The following is a 21727-nucleotide window of genomic DNA, read 5'->3' as shown; positions in this document are numbered from 1 at the left end:
TGCCTTCCGATGCATGCCTGATACAACACATATGGATTCAGTGCTGCCATATCAATCATATTGTAGAACACTGCGACTGGCCATCTCCGTGATTTGCAAATATTCAAGATGCGAATTGCAGCTATCCAGAGAGAAACCCACCCCTTCACACCTAGGCTGCTTGATTGCTTGTTTGAGCGGTCCATTGTGTGACAAAGCTAAGTAGTCAGTTTGGTATCGGGATCATTTGACGCCTTTCTGGTATTTCTTTATAGCCCAAAAAACCTCGGGACTTCCAGTGTTAATGCTAATGAAAGTGTCATAACTATGATTGTCTAAAGACAGTTATCCACCACTGTCAAAGTGTTACCAAATACCATAATTAGCAATTAATGAAACAACTGGAACAGTAACTGAAGAAATTAGTATATAACACGAATTATGATTGTTATTTACATCTGTAGCGCTGCAATGCATGGCAAGTGGCATGTTGGACGACAACAATGTTGACAGCAGGTGGCAGCAGAGGTTGACTGTCTCCCCCAAGGGAGCAGTGATGGCCAAATGAAGCTTTTTGAAGCTATGAAGCTTTGCAGTGAATTGGTTCAAAGCTTCATGGTGGTTCATTTGGTCTTATGACAGTCATATGATGCCGCTGTCAAATAAAGTGTTACCGGTTAAAAGCTTTTGGTGTAAATGTCCTATAATACAGTGAGGACAGCTGTGGCTTATAGTCCAATGCGGCTTATCTATGCTGTTTTCGTGCCAAATTTGAAGGGTACGGCTTACAGTCAGGCGCGCCTTATAGGGTGAAAAATTACAGTAATTATAAAGAAATAAAACCACCTTTTTATCCTTTTACAGACCAACAAGGCTTCAGCCGAGGGTGACCTTCAAGGGGCCAACGCGGCATCCCGCCAGGCCCTGTGGCTCTCAGTGCTCTCCATTGTGTTCGGCATCATCACTTACATCTGCGCCATCGCCGCCCTCATTTCCTACCTGTCTGCTAAACCACCTTAAAAAAACGGCTGCAATTCAATGCAAACGGAAAATGGACCTTGCGCACATGCCATCAACTGGTACTTGTAAACATATTCCAATTTCAGCGCATCAGCTCTTCTACTTTTCATTATCATCAATTGGTCTTTTGCTAAGTCAAAAGCCCTGGTCAGGGGGCGTGGCTTAGTGCATTCCCAGCTATTCTTTTATCTAACCTTAGTCGAATTGCGCTTGATCTATCCAACTGCAGCTCCCTTGCTACCCTTTGTATTCTCCTTAACTGTACCAAAGTTAGAAGAGAAACACACTGTAGATATCATCGTCACTGTTAAGAACAACTCGAAATAGAAGTGGAAAATGGTGGACCTCACCGTGGGCTGGTGAAGTTGAAAAACCACACCACAACTCAATTCTTGAAAAATTTTTTTTCGTATCGTTATGATACTGTGGTACATATGCAGAATATCTTGCGCGCTTGAGTTAGTATCGTATCTACTGTGAATGCCACCCTAATGAATTTGCAAATATCCCCGTTTTTGCAGTGGAAATATTATCTTACTTGCAGCTATTAGCATATTTTTGTGAAGTTTTAACTCATTCACTGCTATTGATAGATGAATGGGACGACTCATTGGCTGCTTCTGCAATTAATCTCAGTTCATTTTGGTTAATCTAACAAATGATCAATTGATTGGGTTTTTTTGTTGTTTTTTTTTAACTCCAGAGTCCAATCAACACCACAAAATAAGCAAAAAAAAATTTTTTTTGCTTCTGCAATTAATCTCATGTTTTTTTTTTATCTTTCGGAAAATAACTATAACAGATTTCCTTGAGTCAATACCAGAAAATTGGGCAAAAAAAATAATCTCGTTGGCTGTTTTGCAGTTAATCTCAACTAATCATTATCATCCCCTAACCCATCTAGCAATATATATATATTTTTTTAACTTCAGAACATGTAACAGATTTACTTGAGTCAAATAAATGCCATAAATTCAGTCGCCATAAATGTACTTGAGTCAAATCAATGCCATAAATTTAGGGTTTCCAAATTTCCAAATGTAACTACTAGATTGGCTGAAATACTCATTGGCTGCTTCTGCAATTACAGAATGATTAATCTAGCAATAGATTCATTTTATTAAATATTTTTTTAAACTTCAGAACATAACTTCTAACAGATTTACTTGAGTCAGATCAACACCAAAAATCTATTACTGGATTAATCTTATTAAATGTTTTTTTTTTTTAACTTTAGAACTTGCAACAGATTTACTTGAGTCAAATCAACACCAAAAATGTAAGACTGAAAAGAGTAACTCACTGGCTGCTTTTGCAATTCATCTCAAATACTTACGATTAATCTAGCAATCCATTAATATGATTTTTTTTTTTCAAATTCAGACCAAAATTTGGAACAGATTTACTTGAGTCAAATAAATGCCTAAAAATTAGGCTAAAAAGATAAACTCATTGGCTGCTTCTGCAATTAATAGCAATCATTATTAATCTGTTACTAGATTAATTTTATTAAATGTTTTTCTTTTTAACTTCAGAACTTGCAACAGATAAAAAAAAAAAAAAATCAATACCAAATCAAATCAATACCAAAATGTAAGACTGAGAAGATTAATTGTAAAAGCAGCCAGTGAGTTAATCTAAAATATTAACGATTAATCCAGCAATCGATTAATACGATTTTTTTTTTCAAATTCAGACCAAAATTTGTAACAAATTTATTTGTGTGAAATCAATGCCAAAAATTAGGCTAAAAAGATGAACTCATTGGCTGATTCTGTAATTAATAGCAGTCATGATTAATATATTACTGGATTAATCTTATTAAAGGTTTTTCTTTTTAAACTTCAGAACTTGCAACAGATTTACTTGAGTCAAATCAACGCCAAAAATGTACGACTGAAAAGATTAACTCACTGGCTGCATTTGCAATTAATCTCAAATAATTACGGTTAATCTAGCAATATATTAATATCTTTTTTTTTTTTTTATTCAGACCAAAGCTTGTAATAAAACGAGTCAAATCAACACAAAGAAATAAGATAAAAATGGCTAACACAATGGCTGTCACTGACGACGATAGATGTCGAAACCCTTTTGACTCGGTCGTTCGCTGCCATCCTCTCCCAGTCCTAATGGATCGGACATCTATTGCTGCTAACGGCAGCCGAAGAGTTAAGTGTACAATAAAGTATCACACGTCACTTTCTCACCAGATGCTAACTCGAGTGCTCAGGTTAAAAGGTATCATCACCCTTCAATTCAGGACATTTTTGGATTGAATTTGAAGATTTTTTAAATGAAACGAGAGGACGCTGTCGTAAAAAGTGCCAAAAGAGACTGCATGGGGGAGTTTTGCTACATGATGTACAATGAGAATTCCTTTGGCAATTCTAAAGACGAAAAGGTGTCCAGCATGAATCCCTCACCTGACTTGGCTTGAGCTTCAGCGTGCCATTAACGTAAGCCAGTGACTATTTTAAGGGAAAAGTCCACATTTTCTAAGTAGGTGTAGTTTTTTTTCTTTTTTCAAATAATAGAGTGCACTGATGAATAGCAAACACAATACAAAAACTGTGAGTGAAGTGCCAACCTTCCCACTATGCTCCTCCGCCGTTTTTTCGAGTCGTTTCTCTGTCACGTGGACTTCTCCGGTCTCAAGTTCTTCTGTTTATTGTACATAAAGTGGAAGGAAAAATCAGTGAATCCAAATCAATAAAAAATGCACTGCTTTGAAAGACGGAGTCGGCTTCTTTTTATGTTTTAGATGAAGAACCCTACCTCTTGAGTTGACCTCTTTCATCTTACTTGCACCATTGCATCCCTTTTATCCTAATAAAGCACAACGCACACTACACAAACAAACTTGGAACATAAATGGCCTGGAAGTGAACTGAAGCAGAGGAGGTCCAAAGTGGCTGATTAATATTTTATTAGAAAAATTGGTCTTTGTGCGTTGAGTTAAAAAAACACAAAAAAAAGATCAGACGCTTTTGGAGTAGCGCCGCCTGAGAGACTCTCTGTGGAAGCTGAAGATCTTCTCGGACGTTGTTTGACTGACAGCGATGCACTGCTGCATCTGTATGAACACACGTAATTGACATTTTTTAACCCTTTATAGGACATTCATTTAATTTATTGGCTGCCACGAAGGACGTTAGACATCCAAACCAGGTTGGAGCCTTGTTATGGAGCATCTTCTTCAATTTATAACGTCCTTGATTGCTGCCACCCCATCCAGTCCAAATGGATTGGCAGCCAAGGAGTTAATTTATGAGAAATATATTGTCTTATTCATGTTTTTTTAATGTAATTTTTATTCATTAAAAAAAAAAATCAGAGATTATTCATTTAATTTTTAAAATAAGAAAAATCTAAGGTGCTGTATTCATTTGTTTTTAATTTGTAAATGTTGATTATTTTTATTACCTTTGTAAGTAAAAAAAATTATCTTAATTAACTCGACCAATTCAATTAGAAATTAAGGCTGTCAAACGATTAAAAATTTTAATCGAGTTAATCACAGCTTAAAAATTAATCAATATTAATCGCAATTCAAACCATCTATAAAATATGCCATATTTTTCTGTAAATTGTTGGACTGGAAAGATAAGATACAAGACGGATATATACATTCAACATACTGTACATAAATACTGTATTTGTTCATTATAACAATAAATCAAGATGGCATTAATATTATTAACATTCTGTTAAAGCGATCCATGGATAGGTGGAAATTGGAGTACTGTATTTCTTCTCTAAAATATGCAACAAGTGTGTCTGCGTCATTTGCAGAGACAGTCGTTGTTTTTAAAGAGTTCAATATGAGGCAATATTAACAAACAAGACACGCTGACATGTACGACAAGATTACAGGGAAGATATGCAGCGAGAAATTGAAGCAACTTGAAGCTAGTTTAATTTTACAGCAGCAGTATTTCGCAAGAGCCCGAGAGTCGAAAGAGAAACAAAGGCTAGTTGCGAGATTGTTGAAATAAGTAATTTAGGGCTGTCAAACGATTAAAATTTTTAATTGAGTTAATCACAGCTTAATAATTAATTAATCACAATTCAAACCATCTATAAAATATGACATATTTTTCTGTAAATTATTGTTGGAATGGAAAGATAAGACACAAGACGGATATATACATTCAACATACTGTACATAAGTACTGCATTTGTTTATTATAACAATAAATCAACAAGATGGCATTAACATTATTAACATTCTGTTAAAGCAATCCATGGATAGAAAGACTTGTAGTTCTTAAAAGATAAATGTTAGTACAAGTTATCGAAATTTTGTATTAAAACCTCTCTTAATGTTTTCGTTTTAATAAAATTTGTAAAAATTTCAACCCAAAAATAAACTAGCAGCTCGCCATTGTTGATGTCAATAATTACACAACGCTCATGATGCCGAAACCCATAAAATCAGTCGCACCCAAGCACCAGCAGAGGGCGACAAAAGACCATAAAACACAAGTAACAAATGGACATGACACTGTGCTGTCATTTTAATCTGTTTGAGCGGGGCATGTGCGTTAAATGCGTCAAATATTTTAACGTGATTAATTAAAAAAATTAATTACCGCCCGTTAATGCGATAATTTTGACAGCCCAATTAGAAATGAGAGAAAAGTATTAGTTATTAATTGAAGTGGCGTTGTACTGGTTTGTTTTGAAAGTGTTTGCATTAGTGATGTGTCGTTCGCGAACGAACCGGCTCTTAGAGCCGGCTCCTAATAGGAGCAGACTTTTTTTTTCTCCTGGTCCCCCCCCCCCTTCGATTAAAGCCACACGTGATTGGTCAACATCCATGGTAGAAGAGGGAGGGGAGGGTTACACACACGCGCTGCAGTGAGGAGAAGGGGGAGGGGTTAGATATATACTCATCTATACATAATATATATATATATATTATATATATATATATATATATATATATATATATATATATATATATATATATATATATATATATATATATATACAAAATATACTTAGATAATATATGGTTATGATATGGTTTATCTTAATGCCAATCTTCGCTAAAGACTAGCTAAAACTTTTACCTGGATGCTGCTTTTTTCTTTTTGTTTTACAAATTTTAATTTATAATTTGTTGAGTGGTAATCAAAGCTTACTTATATTGTTTTACTGTAAATAGTTAAAAGCTTATAAATATACACAATCAGACATTGGAACTTTTTGCTGACCTTGTTTTGAGATGGGTCTTTGTTTTTGTACTTTATATTTTTTGTAGCACTCCATGTTGAGTATGTTCAGAAGAATATAAATAAAGCCATATAAATAATAAATATTTTATATACTATATATTTTTTAACATTAATAATTCGTTTTACACATAATTTTACATTATTTTTGGTAGTAAATTAATTTACGCAACAACAACAAAAAAAACCGAGGAGCCATTTGGGAGCCGAAAGTGCTGGCTCTTGTTTAGTGAGCAGAGCCAAAAGAACCGGCTCTCTAAAAAGAGCCGGAATTCCCATCACTAGTTTGCATTTAGTGTCCTTGATTTGGGTGGATATACTGTCCTCTATTGGCAACAGTGAATATGATGTACAGCAGTATTAAAAAATACCTGGACCTTTTGGTATTTCTCACATTTCTGCATAAAATCATGATCAAATGTGATCTGATCTTTGTCAAAAATCACACAGACGAAAAAACAGTGTCTGCTTTAACCAAAACCACCAAACATTTATAGGTTTTCATATTTTAATGAGGATAGTATGCAAACAATGACAGAAGGGGCTAAAATAAGTAGGTGAACCATCACATTTAATAGTTTGTGCCCCCACCCTTTGGCAGCAATAATTTCAACCAGACGCTTCATGTAGCTGCAGATCAGTCTAGCACATCGATCAGGACTAATCTTGGCCCATTCTTCTCCACAAAACTGCTGTAGTTCAGTCAGATTCCTGGGATGTCTAGCATGAATGATGATGTCTTTAGATCATGCCACAGCATCGCAATGGGGTTGAAGTCTGGACTTTGTCTTGGCCACTCCATATTGTTAATTTTTTGTTGATTTACTTCTGTGTTTTGATCATTGTCTTGTTAAAGTATCCATCCTCTTTTTAGCTTTAACCGTATGACAGACGACCTCAGGTTTCCCTGCAAAACATCCTGATAAACTTTTAAATTCATTCTTTCATTCATGACTGCAAGTTGTCCATGCCATGAGGCAGCAAAACAGCCCCATTTTACATCTGTGTGATTTTGACAAAGATCAGATCACATTTGATGTTGATTTTATGCAGAAATGTGAGAAATTCCAAAAGATTCAGATACTTTTTCATACCACTGTAACCCATTTCACATGGCTGAATCCAGCTGTTCCCAATTAAGCTCCCATAAGCTAAGTTTTTGTTTGTGCTCATGTTTTTTTTAATGCACTCGTAATTCAGCTTAGAGGTAGATTTAGCCTTTTTTTTTTTTTTTTTTGTATGTTTGAACCATTTGTTAAGAGAAATATTTGAAAAAAAAAGTTTTTATACCATTTAAGCTAGCAGACTTTTGCTATGTAAGTTAGTCAATTGTTCTTAGGTTGTACTTAGATCCTCGTTTTTTTTTTTTTTTTTTTAATACCGTTTGAGGCTCAGCTCAGGTATTTTAATTTTTATTTTCCCCATCCGATTACACGAACTAACTAGTTCATCGATTAATTGACTACTAAAATACTCGATAGCTGCAACCCTAAAAAATATACAGTATATTTTTAAAATAAAAACAAGTGGCAGCCATTGCGTTATGTCAGTATTGTCTCATTTATTTAAATTTTGTTTTATTTATTAATTTTTTTTAAACTAAAAAAAAAAATAGTTTCTACTCACTGATTCATTTTTTTTTTAATTTGTAAAATGAAATAAAAATTTAAAAAAGGAAAAAGCAAGCATTGTTGTTGTCGTTCCTTTTTTTTCCATTTGTGGAAGGTTTACAAATTTTATTTGATTGTTTTAAAAAGCCGAAAACGGTAAAAATTCTCATCTTTTACTTGTTTGTAAATTGATTTGAAATATATTAAAAAGAAAAAGGAAAAAACAGTAAATATCACCAACCTCTTGCATTGAAAACGACCCTTTAGTTGAGGTCATCATCACTTGACGCTCTTTACTGTCAATGGCGAAGGTCATCAGCGCTCGACTCTCCTGGTGAGGCAGAATGAGCGCATTCAGTTTTCATGCAAAATTCATGCTCGACTTGATGACTGAATAACTCAGTGATGTTAGAAAAATGTACGACTAATGTGACTTGGTACCGCTCAGAAATATCTGATTGTGATAATTACCATATTGGCCCAAATATAAGACGGCCCTGATTATAAGACGACCACCTCTTTTTCAAGACTCAAGTTTGAAAAAAGACTTTTTGAACATCAAATTAATTTTTATACAGAAAATAATTGCAGCACATCCAAAACAAATGATTATAACAATATATTTGAGATAAAAAAGCATGTTATTTTGCCTCATTCAAATCTTGATATCCGAACATTGAGATATGTAAACTAAAGTGCAATCACATTCATAAATGAATGGCTTCTGGTTTTTGAAATGTAAATAAACCAATCTATTGTGATAAAACAACAAAATTGCAATAACCGCATTAACCATCAAAGTGAAGTCTAACTGTAATTGTAGTCTTGAAACAAATCTGAATAAGGAAAAACATTGCAATAAAATAATGCAAACTGGTTAAAATTTGAGAGTAGCTGAGATCTGTCATTACAGAACATCGCTTCAATGATATTGGGCGCCATCTAGCGTTGTGAATGGGAAAAACGTCTAGACCACTAATATAAGTCGACCCCCTCTTTTTCAGTCTTATTTCAATGCAAAGAACACCGTCTTATATTCGGGCCAATACGGTATATAAAATATAATAATAATAATGATGATGTATAAATTAGAGGTCAACCAATATATCGGGCCAATACATGAATTATTTTCTAACATCTGCCATCCGCAGATGAACAAAAAAAAAAAAAAAAAAACGATAAAAAAGGATTTTGATCAGGCAACCGTGTGGGCAACTTTGGCTGCCGCCGACAGACCGTAGGACCCCGGAAGGACCCTGGAGCAGCTTGAAGGCATGCTGCTACCAGAAGCTTTAAGCCTGCCTGTTTTGTAAATATTGTAAAAAATATATGTATCTTTCATGAGAGAATATACACTGTTGCTTTAGCCTTTTAAGCTATTTACTGTGTGATCCTTACACTCTAAATGTAACACTTAGCATTAGCATAGCATTTGTTTTAGCATTAGCTTTACCATGGAAAGCATCCTCTTGTCGTGGCGTCCTTAGCACAGCAGTTATGCTTATTAACCATTAGATGTCTCCAAACTAAGATGCTTCGGATTTGTTATGTGAGCAGACCGTTTGCATTCATGGTGCAAAAATTATTGAAAAATAATGAATATATTAAGGTCACGACCGCATATATCGGTAACTGTTTGATATCGGATTTTTGGATATCGGTTATTGGTTAAAAAGTCATAGTAGGACACAGTGTTGTTTTCTTCAATGACGACTGTAACGAAAATATTTCGTCAGCGAACATTTTTTTATGACGATGACGAGACAATAACGAGCTAAAAATGTTTTGGGAGATAACAATATAAAGAGCCTAACCCTTTATTGCCAAATGTATTACATTTGATACACCAAAAATTTCATGATTTTGAGACAAATTCAGAATTTTGACAATTCTTTGAAAAAAAAAAAAAAGATGGATGCAAGTCAACACATGCATCTGCAGGTTCCATGAGAAAAACAAACAGGATTTAGCAAGGGTTATAGATATCAGAGCGCTTATTACACATATTCATTTTGACTTTTCTTTTTACAAATTTGAAAAAAAGGTTTCATAAAGACCTAATTTTTCAAATTTTGGGATTCTCTAGTAATTGCTTCATGTTGCAGGTATTTAAGGGCTAATGTCCGTTTTCGTCTGACATGACAAGAAGGAGACGAAAATGCGTAATAGTTTCTGTCACATGTTCACAATTTTTGACATTTTATGTGTAGTTAGCCTGCATCTAGCAGGGTTTAGTTGGGTCACTCATGTGACGTGCTGCCACCCCCCACTCACCAGTGCAGTGTCCTCTCTAGCCTTAAGGCTTGCACACACAGAAGAGAATATGCAATGTTGCTTTAGCCTTTAAAGTTATGTGCTAAGTTATCATAACACACTAAATGTAACTTGTAACGTTAGCATAACATTCGTGTTCACATTAGGCTAATGCTAACAGCCAGAATTTCCGAAAACTCTCGGACTTTTATTTACATATGGTTTGTGGCGTCCAGGTGGGTATAATTAATTGAAAATGATGTACTGTTTTCCTGCTGAGTGTGTATTATCACCAAGTTGACACTGTCCTTGTAGACGCTAAAATATGTGCTTGTCTGTCAATTTTCATTCGAAATAGTTTGAAATATTTCTTTATTTATTCATTGTTGGAGATATTATTTTTTTTATTTTTCAGACGAAAAAAAATGGAGTGAACGTTGAATAAAACTAGATGAAATTAGTCTTGAGTTTTCAACAAAAACTAAACAAAGACAAACACATTTTGAGATGACTAAAACATGACTAAGACAAAAATATAAACGGCTGCCAAAAACAACACTGGTCGGACAACTATACTTTGAAATATTTTGATCCAGGTGACACTTTTAAAAAATTGACTTGGTGGCAGAACAATTGGGACTCGGTGACACTTCAAATTTTCACTCACAAAATCATGAAAAATGTTGACTCCCTGACATAAGAATTATGGACACTATGACTGTAACAATTAGATTTTTTTACTCTGTTACAACTATAAAAAAATGACTCTGTAGCACTCAGTGAAATTGAATTTTTACACCCAAGATCGATGTGACTTAAAAAAAATCTGACTCCCAAGATTGGCGACAATTAGAAGCAGGGGTGTGACAATATGTCAAAAAAATGATATATTGTGATACTTCGTAGCCCTTAAGGTTAACGATATGCCTCCACCAAGATTTGATATTCCGTAATTTTCGGACTATAAGCCGCTACTTTTTCCCCTCATTTTGAAGCCTGCGGCTTATAGTCCAGTGCAGCTTTATTGTTGATTTGTTTGGAATAAAAGGTAACATTTTATCTGACAGCGGCGTCATAAGATAGTCATAATTATGACACTATCATGTGCATTACTGAATGCTTATATGGAAATGTCATTCAGTGTCGTCTGGTTTTATGTCACTAACTCCCTTTATGTCCAGCTCAGATCTTTTACATCCATTCAAAAGTGAGATAATTTGCCGGATGACACTGAGAGACATCTGTTGTAAGTATTCATAAATGCTCATGACAGCGTCATGTCATAATTATGAATGTCTTATGACGCCACTGTCAAATAAAGTTTTACCAAATACTATAACTAGCAATTACTGAAACAACTGAAACAGTAACGGAAGAAGTACTTAGCGGAGAACATGAATTTTGTTACCGTAATTTCCAGACTAAAAGCTGCTACTTATTTCCCTCATTTTGGATCCTGCGGCGTGTGCAACGATGCAGCCAATTTGTGCATTTTTCTGACGACCGCCCGGGGCGCTCGAGCATGGAATGTGGGAGTGAGACACGTGGAATAAAAGTGTTGAGGAAGACGCTTGTTTGCGCTATGACCGGTGGTTTAACTTTGTACGTTGTGCATGAATAGAGGTGGCAGACCCTCGTCTTTGTGCATGAGTAGAATTGGCAACTCTGCATCATGGAAAACGCTTGAAAAAATTAAATTGGCCATCCGTGTTGTATGGGAAGTTTTGACGACTCGCGGCAAGAGATCGTTTGCCAAGACTCGCCTCATGCGAAGAGCAGCTATTGCATAGGTATGCCGGGGGAGCCTGGCAGCGTGAAGCAGTGTGAAAGAAGTCCGCCATCACTAATGGGGTTCGAGGGGTCAGTCTGCTGTGTGCCGAAGAGGACAGCACGGGCTCAGGAGTGCATTTGCCTCATTATGGGAGACATTGAAAGCGACGGCGAAGGAGAGACTGAGTAGGTGCGTGGCAAAGTGTATCTGAGCGTCTTCATATCCAACACTGAGGGTGAAGACTTCCATGGTTTGAGTGCACAGGAGGAAGATGAAGATTGCTAACAAAGACTTTTATGTTCTTAATAACCAGCCCAATTTGTGCTGTACCGCCGTGCTGATGCTATTTATAACGTCCGTGCCGCTGCTATATAATTGCCGTGTTTGCTGGCGCTGTTTGGAACGAAAAGTTAACGTGTGTTATTAAAATTTTGAAAATTGTGTGTTTCTTTGTCAATATCTCATGTTACTAAGTGGGCACACGCAGCTTATAGACCCTACTCACATGACGTCACAACCACGCCTCCGCGCCATATTGTCCGTCAACTCGTCGTGTTTACGCATTACCGCTACGTAAATTCCTCCTATTATGGCGTGTTTTTCTGCTCGTTAACCGTAATAATCAAAATGGTGAAGGCGTGTGTGGCGGTTGGTTGCAGTAACAGAGAAGATAGACGGAGAGACTTGAAGTTCTACCATATCCCGAGAGACACGGAGAGGAGAGCGAGATGGACTGCTGCAATTCGATGAGAAAACTGGGCACCAAACGATCACCACAGATTATGTAGTAGTCATTTTGTACCTGGTAAAATGCATTTAATATATATTTAGAGGGTTTTGGGCTGACAACTACAATTAAGATCATTGCGAGGCTAATCGCCGACAACATACAGTTTCAAATTCAAGATGTGTATTTCTTCCGCCATCATTATTTTTTGAATAATATTTACCTGGTACCGAGTGAAAGAAGCTGGCCTCGTCTCCGGATCATCAGTTAAACAGGGGTGTCCAAACTTTTTTGCAAAGGGGCCCAGATTTGGTGTGGTAAAAATGTGGGGGGCTACCTTGGCTGATTTACGTAGAACAATATATTTAAACACATTTTAGTAAGCCCTTCTGTGTGTCACATTTGCTTTATTATATTTTTTTTAATTCATAATTTCAACAATCTCGCCTTTGTAGCGTTCTCTTTCGACACTCGGGCTCTTGCGAAATACTGCTGCTGTGAAATTAAACTAGCTTCAAGTTGCTATAATTTCTCGCTGTGTATCTTCCCTGTAATGTTGTACATGTTAGCTTGTTTGGTAATATTGCGTTACATCGAACTCTTTGAAAACAGCGACTGTCTCTTCGCAAATGAGGCAGACACAGTTGTTGCGTTTTTTATTGAAAAAATAGTCCAATATCCACCTATCCTTGAAGCGTCGGCCATCGCAGTCAACTTTTTTTTTTTTTTAAATTGTCACCATTTTAGAAAATCGGAAGTAAAGGGTTACACGGGGTAATGTTTCTTAGAGTGCTGCTCTTAAAGTTTTTCAAAGTTTTGTGAGAATAGGCTGAGTTTCTGTGGACAAGATAGTTGTAGATATCAGGGTAGCAGATGTCAGGCAGAGACGGCGAAGACAGCGGGTTGAAAAATATCGATTTAGGCATCAAATATGGATCTGGCGAATGGATTGACTGAAGCTTTTCCACATAACGCCGTTTATGCAACGCATCCAATGAGTTTACAGCGTCTGAAAGCACCGGGGCTTCCATGAATTGCACTATAAATTGCACGACAAATTGAGACCATTGAGAATACGGATAAACAATGACAGACAATATGGCGGCCGGATACAGCGACACGTCATTCTGTGACGTTGGTGAGTAGGGTCTATAGCCAGGAGAGGCTTGTGTATGTACAAAATTGTGTTTCCTTCAAAAATGTACTGGGTGAGGCTTGTAATCAGGGGTGCCCAATAGTCCAGAAATTACGGTATTTACATCTGTAGCGCTGCAATTCATGCTGAAGGCACGTTGGACGACAACTTTGTTGACAACAGCTGGCAGCAAAGATTGACGGTCTCCCCCAATGAAGCGTTGAAACTATTGGCTGCAAAGCTTCATGGTATTTCATTTGGTCTTAGGACAGTCTTATGATGCCGCTGTCAAATAACGTGTTACCGGTTAATATGTTTTAGGGTAAATATCCCATAGTAAAGTGAGGAAAGCTGCAGATAATACTCCAGTGCGGCTTATCTATGAACAAATTCCGTTTTTCGTGTCAAATTTGGTTGGTAGCGCCTTATCGTCAGGTACGCCTTATAGTCCAGAAATTACGGTAAAGGGAACCAACAGGTTGCCACCAAAGTCTTTCATTAAAATAGTGTCGACGTTAGCTCACTGGCTGCCATTGACGGCGCTAGACATCCAATTCATTTTGACTGGAGCATTTCTGACCCTCTCCTTCACAAAAAAACAAACTCAACTTACCGCTTCCTGAGCAGCAGTCGGGTCAGTGACGATTTTGCCGTCAGCTTGGATGGCGCAGGTAACCCCGCAAAACAGGCAGCTCATGGGCAAGCTGGCATCCATCATCGCCATGCAGGCGGCGTTCAGGTAGCAGGACAACAGCTGAATGACGAGTCAAGAAGCAAAATACTTCAAATCCACTCTAGGAGCTGAATGTGCTATGTTCTGAGATTAAAGACTGACTACAAAGGATACCGAGCCGTCATTATGGAGCTCCTGTAAGACGAGCGTGAGGGACGAGCGAGGGTGAAGGGACAGCAACAGAGCTGCTTCGCAGCTTTCCCGTACGCATTGTTCTTGTGCTCGCTCCTTTACACCTAAAAGAATACAAAACTCTGTAGTCAGAGGCTTATTGATGGTAGTTTTGCATGTAATGCAAAAGCTACCCTCTATAATATTCTCCCCCCCCCCCCCCCCTCCCCATGTCATTTCTCTGGTGCGCCGCCCAACCACAACTATTTGACCCATCGACACCGTTCATACACCAAGACCAAAACGACCGAAATTATCATGCGATATTGGTTCTTTTTTGGTTGTACACCCCAAGAATGACAGTACTCCCAAAAACATGGGTTTATTGAAAAAAAAAAAAAAAATCAAAACTGTACTTGTCCTGCAATTTTTGTACAAATCACATCATTTATACATTAAAAAAAAAAAAAAAATCAGGGCGCTAAGGGGCACAAAAGTTCCATACAATTTTTGCTATAAAGGTACGGTTCAGCCAAAATTTGCCAAAAACATACCCATTCATTTCTAATGGCCCTACTCGCCATTCATTTCAATAGCACAAAAACTTCCATTCACGCCTTTTGATTTAAAAACATCAAAGTTTTTAATTGACGCATTACAGTAATGAATTTACGACTCTTAAATCAGTTTTAAAAAAACAAGCATACAAAATAATAGGGGTGTGACAAAATATCGAAATGGTGATATACAGTGGGGCAAATAAGTATTTAGTCAACCACCAATTGTGCAAGTTCTGCTACTTGAAAAGATTAAAGAGGCCTGTAATTGTCTTGCCTGGTACACCAGACTCACCGCTGTTCCAGCTATTGACTCTGGCCACCATTCACGCGGATACAATTTCCAGGGCGGAGCAAGCCACAGCAAACAGACAGCGGAGTGGACCAATCAGCGACAGGCAGACGTGACGTTAGTAAAATGACGAGGGAAGGACGAGGAACTTGCGCGCGGAAGTAAACTATGAAGAGAGCGGAGTTTATTCAACATGGCTCGCGCGAGACAGACTGTTGTCAATGACTCGTGTCGATGTGTTTTTGGTCATTTAAAACGGATCTTACCGTGGATTGGAACATATTCTCGGCTTTCCGTTCACCATCTGTGTTCTTGTGGAGACGACTTTCGACGCGCAAGAGTGACATTGCTCGTTAAGAACATGTCACGCAAATAAACGAATCTGATTTGTCGATTGATTTTGTACCTGCTCGAGAGGCCGTTAATGGGCTGGTTCCCAGACTATACTCTCAGTGTTTGAAAAATACAGGGAGAATAGTCTGGCAGAACCAGGCAAGTAATTGTCAACATTGGTAAACCTCAACCATGAGAGACAAAATGTAGAGAAAAAAACAGAAAATCACATTGTTTGATTTTTAAAGAATTTATTTCTAAATTAGAGTGGAAAATAAGTATTTGGTCACCTACAAACAAGCAAGATTTCTGGCTGTCAACGAGGTCTAACTTCTTCTAACGAGGTCTAACAAGGCTCCACTCATTACTTGTATTAATGGAACCTGTTTTAACTTATTATCGGTATAAAAGACACCTGTCCACAACCTCAGTCAGTCATACTCCAAACTCCACTATGGCCAAGACCAAAGCGCTGTCAAAGAACACCAGAGACAAACTTCTAGACCTGCACCAAGCTGGGGAGACTGAATCTGCAATAGGTAAAACGCTTGGTGTAAAGAAATCAACTGTGGCAGCAATTATTAGAAAATGGAAGACATACAACACCACTGATAATCTTACTCGATCTGGGACTCCATGCAAGATCTCACCCCGTGGCGTCAAAATGATAACAAGAACGGTGAGCAAAAATCCCAGAACCACACGGGGGAACCTAGTGAATGACCTACAGAGAGCTGGGACCACAGTAACAAAGGCTACGATCAGTAACACAATACGCCGCCAGGGACTCAAATCCTGCACTGCCAGACGTGTCCCCCTGCTGAAGCCAGTACACGTCCAGGCCCGTCTGCGGTTCGCTAGAGAGCATTTGGATGATCCCGAAGAGGACTGGGAGAATGTGTTGTGGTCAGATGAAACCAAAATAGAACTTTTTGGTAGAAACACAGGTTCTCGTGTTTGGAGGAGAAAGACTACTGAATTGCATCCGAACAACACCATACCCACTGTGAAGCATGGGGGTCGAAACATCATGTTTTGGGGCTGTTTTTCTGCAAAGGGACCAGGACGACTGATCTGTGTAAAGGAAAGAATGAATGGGGCCATGTATCGAGAGAAAATCTCCTTCCAACTGCAAGGGCATTGAAGATGAGACGTGGCTGGGTGTTTCAGCATGACAATGATCCCAAACACACAGCCAGGGCCACAAAGGAGTGGCTTCGAAAGAAGCATTTCAAGGTCCTGGGGTGGCCTCGCCTGTCTCCAGATCTCAACCCCAATAGAAAATCTGTGGAGGGAGTTGAAAGTCCGTGTTGCCCAACAACAGCCGTGTGATTTTCTGTTTTTTTTTCCACATTCTGTCTCTTATGGTTGAGGTTTACCCATGTTGACAATTACAAGCCTCTCTAATATTTTCAAGTGGGAGAACTTGCACAATTAGTGGTTGACTAAATACTTATTTGCCCAATTGTATCGTGATACTTCGTATCCCAAAAGGTTATCGATATGCTCCTGCCAAGAATCGAGATATCGTTTTAAAAAGGTGTCAATGTCAAAAATAAAATAAAATAAAAAGGAACCAACAAGCTACCAAAATCTTCCACCATAATAGTGTCTCAGTTAACTCTAAGGCTGCATTTATGATGCTCGACGCCCAATCCATTCAGACTGGGAACATTCGTTCATTCAAAACCAGAGCATGCAATCATTCTGTCCGATTTTCACTGCATTTACAGGTCACTTGCTGTTCATTTTAGGGTATTTACAGGTCATTTCCTGTTGAGCTTGAGTCACTGCCTATTCTTTTGGGTGATTCCCAGGTCACTTCCTGTTCTGTAACTCAAAATAAACAGGACTGACGGCCTTAGACGTTCAATCCATTTGAAGTGGGAGGGGTGGCAGCGAATGAACCCAGTTCAAATGGATTGGACGTCTACTTGTGATAAACTCATTCCAACAGAAGCTTTGTTTTTTTCTGGCTATTAGTTGTTTGTAGAATATCCTAGAATGATTTCCTGACCAATATACCGTATTGGCCCGAATATATGACAGTGTTTTTTGCATTGAAATAAGACTGAAAAACAGGGGGTCATCTTATATCCGCGGTCTAGACATTATACCCATTCACGACGCTAGATGGCGCCAGATATCATTGAAGCGATGTTCTGTCATGACAGATATCAGCTACTCTCCCCATTCACGACGCTAGATGGCGCCAGATATCCTTGAAGCGATTTTCTGTCATGACAAGTCTCAGCTACTCTCAAGTTTAACCAGTTTGCATGATTTTACTGCAATTTCTTTCCTTATTCTGATTTGTGTCAAGACTACAATTACAGTTAGACTTCACTTTGATGGTTAATGCAGTTATTGCAATTTTGTTGTTTGTTGTTCTGCCACAAATCACAATCACAAATAGATTGGTTGTCGATTAATCGATGAACTATTTAGTTCAAATAATCGAGTAATCGGATAAGGAACATGAAAAATTGAAATACCTCAGCTGAGCCTCAACCGGCATATAAAAATAAATAAATGAGGATCTATATACAACAAAGGAACAAGTTAGCTTAAATCCTTTAAAATGCTAACTTTTTTTTTTTTTTTTTTTTTACAGAGCTCTTAACAAATGGTTCAGACATATATTCCCACTAAAAATGGCTAAATATAAACTAAATTATGAATGCATTAAAAAAAGATTAGCTCAAACAAAAACTTAGCTTATGTTGGTCTTAACGGAGAGCAGCTGGATTTAACCATGTGAAATGAGGCAGAGTAGAGGGCAGTGTATCCACTCAAAACAATAAAACTGAATGCAAACACTTTTCAAAATAAACCATTACAATGCCACTTTAATTAAACGAATACTCGAAGCAGAAAAATGAATTAGTTGAATATTTTAATATATATATTAATATTTTATTAATAAATTGAATATTTTTTTCAAATCGAGTTAATCGATTAATCGTTGCAGCACTAGTTTAGTTACATTTCAAAAACCAGAAGCCATTCATTTACGAATGTGATTGCACTTTAGTTTACATATTTAAATGTTCAGATATTAAGATTTGAATGAGGCAAAATAACATGCTTTTTCTCTCAAATATATTGAGAAATCATTTGTTTCGGATGTACTGTAATTATTTTCTGTATAAAATTAATTTAGTGTTCAAAAAGTCTTTTTTCAAACTTGAGTCTTGAAAAAAGGGGGTAGTTTTTTAATCAGGGCCGTCTTATATTCGGGCCAATACAGTAGTGATAATCGTTGTATCACCATATCGTCAATCATCGTTATCGTGAGCTTTGTATCGCAAATTTTTGTAAGAAATGGTACACATAACTAGAGCTGAAACGAATACTCGAGCAACTCGAGGAACTCGAGTTTAAAAACTGATCCGAGTAATTTTATTCACCTCGAGGAATCTTTTAATTTTGACAGCTCTAAACATCACGTTTTGCCCGGACTACTTTTAATGCGGGACAACGCGCTGACGTCACGTGCGTAGAGGAAGAAGCAATAAAAAAAAAAAAAATTTTTTTTTTTTTAAACTTACTGCAGCAAACAGCCGCTACAAACTACGCCGATGTTGCTAAAAACTACGCACGCATGATGCTAGTGTGGTAGCAGGTAGTGTCCGATGCGTTTCATAGATATCGCATGCATTTAGGACTAGATGCGAAATGACAGACTCGGCCACGTCTGGGCAGCGTTAGTAAACAGCCGCTATCTTTAAGCAGTAGACTTCTCATCGCTAATAAATATAACGTTACTGTCACTCGCTCACGTAACGTTAGCCCTTCGGAGGGCTAGGTTTCTATTGATTATGACCACTGTCGATGCGTGGCTAACGTGTCTTACATACAGGCTTTATTAATCTGTAAAGACACAGCGCTGTAGAGTGATGAGGGTGTAAAATTAAAACATAATAAAGCTAACTGTCAGTTTTAGCTCAGTAGTCATTGCTGAATAAAACACCAAGTAGCACTGGTCTTTAATGTGCTCCAATAACGCAGGTATCATACATTTATTTTGAACACTGCAAAAACTCAAAATCCTATCAGTACTTACAGTTTAGACTAACTTAAAACTTAACTAGAACTTAAAAATAGCTTGACACGAATGGAAATTAAATTGAAACACGTGGGGAAAAACACGTAGCTTTCAAGTGATGTGTGTTATCAAGCGTAATTATATTTTTAGGTAAGAAATATGTTCTTTTTATAAGATCTAGAAGTTTTTTGAGTGAAAGCAGTGAATTTTCTTTCTAGTCAAATCTGCGATGCAATTGTTGGCTGGTTTCAACAATGTACATCGAAAATAAAGACATTGACTGACTGAAAATGGTTCAATGTTGGATTAAATGTCTTTTTTTCTCATGTATATTTATAATTGCTCTTTACATAAAAACATGTTTTATCCGATTACTCGATTAATCGGTAGAATTTTCAGTCGATTACTCGATTACTAAAATATTCGATAGCTGCAGCCCTACACATAACAGACATAACCATTTTTCAACTAAAAATGAACTACTTCATGGTTTTATGACTATATCCGTATAATCTTCAAAGATATAGTTTAGGTTAGCTTCATGAGAATCACCCAACTGTGCACGTCTGTGTTCCATTATATCAAATGCATGCATTTTATCTTTATTATACTGCCCCCTAAAGGCCAAGTAATACACGTTTTACAGAATACACCATAAATTAATTGAGTAGAAGGATAGAAATGCCCCTTTTATTTAATAATGGCATTTTAATTTAGCTCATTACTTACTTGGAAGTCCAACTTTGGATTGTATAATCACCTCCAGCGTCGCCCGGTCATAAATCTCCTTGCTGACTTTGACTTCAGCTGGTCCATACACTGCCGCCAGCACACTAGTGTCCCCTTCAAACAAATAATTTTGTTAATTGACAAAATACATTTTCTTATAAAATCACAACTTCTCTACATATACATGTCAAAATTTGTAGCAAATATCTGTTCCCCTTCAGAAATACACATCTGATCATTAAAAAAAAAATACAAAAATGATAAAAACAATAACTTTTCTTTAAAATAGCACATTTCACAAAAATCAATAAAACTACGACAAACTTTTTCTTAAAATCGGCCATAAAATTAAGAAAGATTAAATTTTCTCGTGGTGTATGAATCATTGACTTTGATTAACAAAAACCACAACAATCGCTATCAATGGAAGCACATGTCGATTTATATTTATGAAATAATAATGCAGTTACAACAGTAGGAAGGTTAATAAACAGTTCCTTTAATTTTGTTTTGTTTTAAATGGTAATATGCATAAATTTACTATGTGGTCAATGTAAAAACAGTTCATTTTGAGAGCAGCTCTGGTTCGTCTATCAAAAGAAGTGATAGAAACACAGCTGTTTACGTCATATAACAGAAAAAAAAAAAAAAACATCCTTCTCAAAGGCCCAATTAATTAAAATAGTCATTTATTTGGAAGCTACCTTGTACGAAAGACGCCGAACCGTCAGGACGAGAAAGTAAATTTTGCTCGCAACCAAATTCTCTGAGAGAAACTGTATTTGCGCTACAGTCCTCCATCGTGTTAGTCGCGAAGTAATGACGTCAGAACCCGCAATTCTCTCGCTGTGGGACATTCAAGTACATCCTGTTAAAAAAGCGCCGAGTTGTGATATAAATAAAAAGCTGTGTAAAAATATGTGCTTAAAGTCTTTTGTTAATGAAATTTTAGTGAAATTTAACACGCTTTATTCAGTCAGATTATAGTTTAGAGTTGTTAGATTCCAGTTTACTCAACGCAGAAAGTCTTGACGAACGGCAATGCATCTTATCTGTGAATAAAACATCAAAATACTTAAAAATGATGCTTCATTGCGTGTTTATATTCAAAAAATACATATAAAAATATGATGATTATGCAAATGGTAAGAAATACAACTACAGTAGCCTACTTAAGAATATACTTAAT

At 37.0% G+C, this 21727-nt stretch overlaps 2 protein-coding genes across 2 annotated transcripts in view; one reads left to right on the top strand and one right to left on the bottom strand.

The window, feature by feature from the left end:
- Nucleotides 1-4032, top strand: part of LOC130911207 (synapse differentiation-inducing gene protein 1-like) — a 40981-nt gene extending 36949 nt beyond the window's left edge. Inside the window, exon 5 of the mRNA XM_057829016.1 lies at nucleotides 844-4032. Within this exon, the coding sequence (XP_057684999.1) occupies nucleotides 844-999 (156 nt within the window). The 3' untranslated portion in view covers nucleotides 1000-4032. The remainder of the gene's footprint in view (nucleotides 1-843) is intronic.
- On the bottom strand, nucleotides 3221-21359 carry LOC130911208 (exosome complex component RRP46-like). The gene is made up of 6 exons (XM_057829017.1): nucleotides 21243-21359; nucleotides 20539-20652; nucleotides 14583-14704; nucleotides 14349-14489; nucleotides 8091-8180; nucleotides 3221-4075 (listed from the first exon to the last, which is right to left on the bottom strand). Exons 1-6 carry the CDS (start codon nucleotides 21337-21339, stop codon nucleotides 3980-3982), a joined length of 660 nt encoding a protein of 219 aa, XP_057685000.1. The 5' UTR covers nucleotides 21340-21359; the 3' UTR covers nucleotides 3221-3979.
- Nucleotides 21360-21727: the final 368 nt, after the last annotated feature.

The sequence above is a fragment of the Corythoichthys intestinalis genome, unplaced genomic scaffold, assembly GCF_030265065.1.
Source record: "Corythoichthys intestinalis isolate RoL2023-P3 unplaced genomic scaffold, ASM3026506v1 HiC_scaffold_23, whole genome shotgun sequence".
Taxonomy (NCBI): Eukaryota; Metazoa; Chordata; class Actinopteri; order Syngnathiformes; family Syngnathidae; genus Corythoichthys; species Corythoichthys intestinalis.
Note: the sequence above shows the minus strand (reverse complement) of the source record. Positions and strands in the feature narration are given on the sequence as shown.

Excerpts from the sequence above, each read along its gene's own strand:
- LOC130911208 (XM_057829017.1), bottom strand. The coding sequence starts at position 21,339 with ATGGAGGACTGTAGCGCAAATACAGTTTCTCTCAGAGAATTTGGTTGC. Across the intron at positions 14,705-20,538 it reads ATCCAAAGTTGGACTTCCAA|GTGTAAAGGAGCGAGCACAA; the intron begins GTAAGTAATGAG and ends GTATTCTTTTAG. Across the intron at positions 14,490-14,582 it reads AGCTCCATAATGACGGCTCG|CTGTTGTCCTGCTACCTGAA; the intron begins GTATCCTTTGTA and ends CTCGTCATTCAG.